The 4,814-nt window shown below is 35.4% G+C and overlaps 1 protein-coding gene across 1 annotated transcript; it reads left to right on the forward strand.

The window, feature by feature from the left end:
• The first annotated feature begins 215 nt into the window (after window positions 1-215).
• LOC131181337 (uncharacterized) lies at window positions 216-4,534 on the forward strand. The gene is made up of 6 exons (XM_058149373.1): window positions 216-482; window positions 930-1,072; window positions 1,183-1,317; window positions 1,469-1,500; window positions 1,759-1,973; window positions 3,991-4,534. Exons 1-6 carry the CDS (start codon window positions 282-284, stop codon window positions 4,198-4,200), a joined length of 936 nt encoding a protein of 311 aa, XP_058005356.1. The 5' UTR covers window positions 216-281; the 3' UTR covers window positions 4,201-4,534.
• The last annotated feature ends 280 nt before the right edge of the window (window positions 4,535-4,814 follow it).

Consider the following 4,814-nt stretch of genomic DNA (forward strand, 5'->3'; position numbering starts at 1 on the left):
TGAAAAAAAATAGTATCCACACCATGTATATATTTATTCATACAATTTTTATTTTATTTTTAATTAAATAAAATATTTTATTTTATTGAAATTTGAAAATAATGATGTGTAAGAAGCGGCGTCGTATAAATGAATGAGAACAAGAAACTGTAAGTCAGAACGGCGTCGTTGCAACAATTGCCCTCGCCAATTTATGCCTGGCCTCACGAGAAGAGGCGAAATCGGGTCTTTGACACTTTCCAATATAAAACGCAGAGGTTCAGTGTGATAACGGCAAAGAAATGCTAGCAGCTATACTGTCACCATCATCGGCTACGCGAGTTTTCACCCCAACTACTCTACATAAACCTCCCACCACTTTCTCTTTTCTGCGGCCATTTTCTCTTCCTCTCTCCGCTTCCCGGTTTCAAGTTCGTGCAATGGCTGACTCTGCCTCTGCCCCTGCCCCCTTCAAAAAAATCGCAATCCATAGAGACGATACTGTAAGTTTTTCTTTCATACTTTTTTTTTTTTTTGCTTTTTGGGTTTTTGGTGAGGCTTCGGTTGAAGGGTTTCTGTTATTTTATTGGATTTTGGCAATTGATTGTGTATTTAGTTGTTCTCGTTTTAGTCCTGAAATGATCCTTTTGTAAATTTGTAGTGATTTTGAAGAAGTTTTTTTGGATCAGTCAACTGTATGATGTTTTCTTCTATTGTTCGTTTGTACCTTTCGTAATTTATGCAATTTAAAATGGCGGGCTTTATTGTTATACTTAGACAAGAAATTGGTTGAACTTAAAATTCCACAACAAAAGAAGCAAATATACACCTTAGTTTGGGTTTATGATAACATATTCAAAGGCACACACACAATGTTACCTTTGAACTAAATTCTTGATGATGGTTCCATTCTTAGAATCTCTTTTCCTTTCCTTGAATCTATTGATCAGACTTTTGATGCGTACGTGGTGGGCAAAGAAGATGCTCCTGGGATTGTTGTGCTTCAAGAGTGGTGGGGTGTGGATTTTGAGATCAAGAACCATGCTGTGAAAATATCCCAACTGGACCCTGGGTTTAAGGCGCTTATCCCTGAGTAAGCAACTAAGCATCTGTCATTTTGTACCTTATTTTCATGATGCCATGTTAATATTTTATCGTATTCCTTGCTTCTCAATTTCAATTTTTTTTTTCTTCTTGTTTCAGTTTATATCGAGGAAAGGTAGGCTTGGATGTTGCTGAAGCTCAACATTTGATGGAAGGCCTTGATTGGCAAGGCGCAGTTAAGGATATCCGTGCTTCTGTTAATTGGCTCAAGGCTAATGGCTCAAAGAAGGTTTGGCAGATCTACTTTTTTTAAATTAGAACCATCAATTCTTGAACCCCAATTGACTGACCAAGTTCATTGAAAATCTACTGTTTGGTTCATCCTATTCCTGCAATGTACCCAATATTTGTTGTCAAAATTGCTAATGCTACACCACTCTTTTAGTGTGCAGATATTCTATATTTTTTCAAGGATCAGTAAAGGAGTTTTTTTCCCCTATTCTTTTCTTTCTTTCATGGGAGTCATGAGTTGGTGTCATTTATTCAAACTAGAAATTTGGTTTCTCCAGTATTTTATTGTAATGGGCCTTTGTTCTTCAAATTTAAGTGCTTCTTTAAAATCACATTTTAATTTGTATGCTTCTTTCTTGAATCCTGTCTACCGTACACTTGCTAGGTTTTGAAAAATGTTAATTGGTTTAGTGATTTTGTAAATTAAACTATGTTTTTGATAAGTAATTTTGTGGCTTACTGCAACAGTAGGAGTAACTGGATTTTGCATGGGAGGTGCTCTTTCAATTGCAAGTTCTGTCTTGGTTCCAGAGGTTGATGCAGTTGTCGCATTTTATGGTGTTCCTTCATCAGAGCTTGCAGACCCTGCCCAGGCTAAGGCACCTGTTCAGGCTCACTTTGGAGAGCTCGATAACTTTGTTGGCTTTTCAGATGTGACGGTATGTCATCTTTCTTTTGAATTCATCAATTTAAATTGTATTAGTCACTAAACAGTATCAATATTTATTAGAACTTTCTTCATTCCTGGCTGAGTTGTTCAACAATATTGCAATTTATATTTATGTTCTTCTGGAAAGTAACAGTGCTCATAAACTATAGTGCATGATTGCACTTATCAAGGAGTTGAATGTGTGATTTATTTAGACACGCTTTGAATGGATTTTTGTTGTTGATCTTCTTTCTTCAAGGTTAATTATAAGGAAACTTCATTAAATGAGAAAACTTTTAAGTATACTTTAGCTTGCATGTCTCTCTTTTAAGCATCATAAAATTTCCATTTGAATATAAACTGATATGAGAGCTCTGTGGGTTGGTTCAACGTCTTTTTTTCCTTCCAGTTTTTTTCTTGGCTTTTTAGTTTGTTCATCTAATTCCAGTTGGCCATCCACTACAAAATCATGCCGTGAGCTAGGCTTTCAAAAATATTTGCTTGTGAGCTACTTGGAGTTCAGTTCAATAAAAGCTTGCTTGAGATTGTTCATTATGGTTAATAAGCCAAACTCAAGATTACTTTTAAAGCTTGTTTAATAATCGAGCCAAGTCTAAGCCAGATAGGACTAGGCTCATTAGCCGGCTTGTTTGTATGTTTGTGAGTCATGTATTATTTTTATTAATTTAATTTTGCATTTAAGGTCTATATTTTAATTTATATTTATAATATTAACAGAAGTATTCATTTCAAATTGCTAATAAAAATAGTTTCTTTTTTTTTTTTCAATGTTGCAGTGTATACTTGCGACGTAATCTTTAAAATTTATGTGTTTCATCTTAAAAATTATTAAAAAAATACATTTTTTCTGAGTATGTTTAGGTTTTATAAAAATTATTAAAAATATTTTTTTTTTCTAAGTATGTTAGTGTTTTAACAACTCAATTCAACTAAGTCTTTATCTCAAAAATATAGGGGCAGTTATATGGATTCTCTTTCTCCTCTCTAAATGATTTTGGGTTAAATCCTCGAAAATATGTAATGCTTCTAGGTCATGTTGTACTACTCTCCTCCAAATCAGTTTAGGTCTACCTCATCTTTTCTTTCTATCCTCTAACCTAATGTGCTCTACTTGTCTAACTGGAGTTTCCGTATGTCTACGCTTCACATGATCAAACTACCTCAATATCCGTTCTCTCAACTTATCCTCAATTGGCACTATTCTTACATTTTCTCTAATACTCTCATTATGTACTTTATCTAGTCTAGTATGGCCACTCATCCACCTTAACATTCTCATCTCCGCAATTCTTATCTTAGACACATACGACTCCTTCAGTGCCAAACACTTACTACCATATAACATGGCCGGTCGTATGGTTATACGGTAAAATTTTCCTTTCAACTTATTGAGAACCTTGCGATCACATAAAACTCCCGTGGCACGTCTCCACTTCAACCATCCGACTTTATTTTTATGACTAACATCCTCCTCACATTCCCCATCTACTGGAAGGATTGAGCCGAGACTCTTTGCGTCTCATCTATCAGAACTATATCATCCGCAAACATCATGCATTTGTTAAGGTTTTAACAATAAATTTTGTAGTTTTAAAGTAAATTTGTGAATGATTTGATTTATAATGTAAATTCATTAAGAAACTGGTGCTTCAAGCCTAAACCTTGCTTAGTTATCCCTTCATTGCGATCTCTTTGGGTCTTTTTCCCTGTAAGATAATTGGTAACAATGTAGTGGTAAAACAGTTTGATGTTGAATAAAGTTAATCATTAACTAAACAATGTTTGTGTACATTCTTCTGTCTTCTCTGGGATATTAAATGTGCGCTAGCTTGTCTATACACATGCATTCCCACACACATCACATACCTGAGAATGCATGTGTATGTCTATACGGCTCAATGTATATTAACGCCGATGTTAGAGATATCAAAGATCTGATTAGGTTTCTGCTTCCAAGAAAGAAATAATAAATTCACTAATGCTCTCATTGGATTTTAATTTTTCAGGCAGCCAAGGCTTTAGAGGAAAAGCTGAAAGCATCAGGAATTCCTTATGAGGTACACATTTATCCAGGCAATGCACATGCTTTTATGAACAGGTCTGATGAAGGCGTTAAGAGGAGGAAGAGCATGGGAATGCCTGATGAGGATGAAGCTGCTGTTGAGCTGGGATGGTCTCGCTTCAAAACCTGGATGACTCGCTACTTATCTGCATAAATGACTGGTTCATGTGAATATTAGATGTCTTGTCTGCTGGCTTTCCGCTTTTCCAGCTTGGGTAGTGGCATGTTGGAGGGCATTACTATTTTACCGTGTTTGCATGCAACCTTGAGGACTTGTATTTTCCTGAAATGAGTTAGTTTGCTTGTGGTACCTGGCTGTCTTGTTTTATTCATGTGGGCTTCTTCATTGCCATGGGACTGGTTTGATGTATACAATCTGCGATTTCTTTGCATATCCCTTTTTCTTAGACATTGATTAAGAGGTAGTTAAACTACTTCAACTGCTTATATTGTTATATGGTTTTACGTATTAAGATAAGATTTTATCATGATTATGAGTGAATTGTAATTAAATGTGAATAATTTGTGATGAAATCTTATCATGATAAGTGAATCTTATAACAATGGATGTCAATACTCAAATAATCGCTTTTTAGCAAGTGCCCAATGGGCACTCGGCAGAAATATCCTTTTTTCCCACTAAATTGGAATCTTTGCCAAACCCCTAAGAATGGTTTATTACCCTAGAACCCCAGATAACTTACTGTACTTTTTGCCCTTGTTTAGTTGGGGCGTGCGGTTCTATTATGAAATTTGCTTGGGAACTAA

The sequence above is a fragment of the Hevea brasiliensis genome, chromosome 7 (genome assembly GCF_030052815.1).
Source record: "Hevea brasiliensis isolate MT/VB/25A 57/8 chromosome 7, ASM3005281v1, whole genome shotgun sequence".
NCBI lineage: Eukaryota > Viridiplantae > Streptophyta > Magnoliopsida > Malpighiales > Euphorbiaceae > Hevea > Hevea brasiliensis.

Coding starts and splice junctions, on each gene's coding strand:
- LOC131181337 (XM_058149373.1), top strand. CDS start 282: ATGCTAGCAGCTATACTGTCACCATCATCGGCTACGCGAGTTTTCACC. Junction 483..929: donor CAATCCATAGAGACGATACT/GTAAGTTTTTCT, acceptor TCTATTGATCAG/ACTTTTGATGCGTACGTGGT. Junction 1,073..1,182: donor TTTAAGGCGCTTATCCCTGA/GTAAGCAACTAA, acceptor TTCTTGTTTCAG/TTTATATCGAGGAAAGGTAG.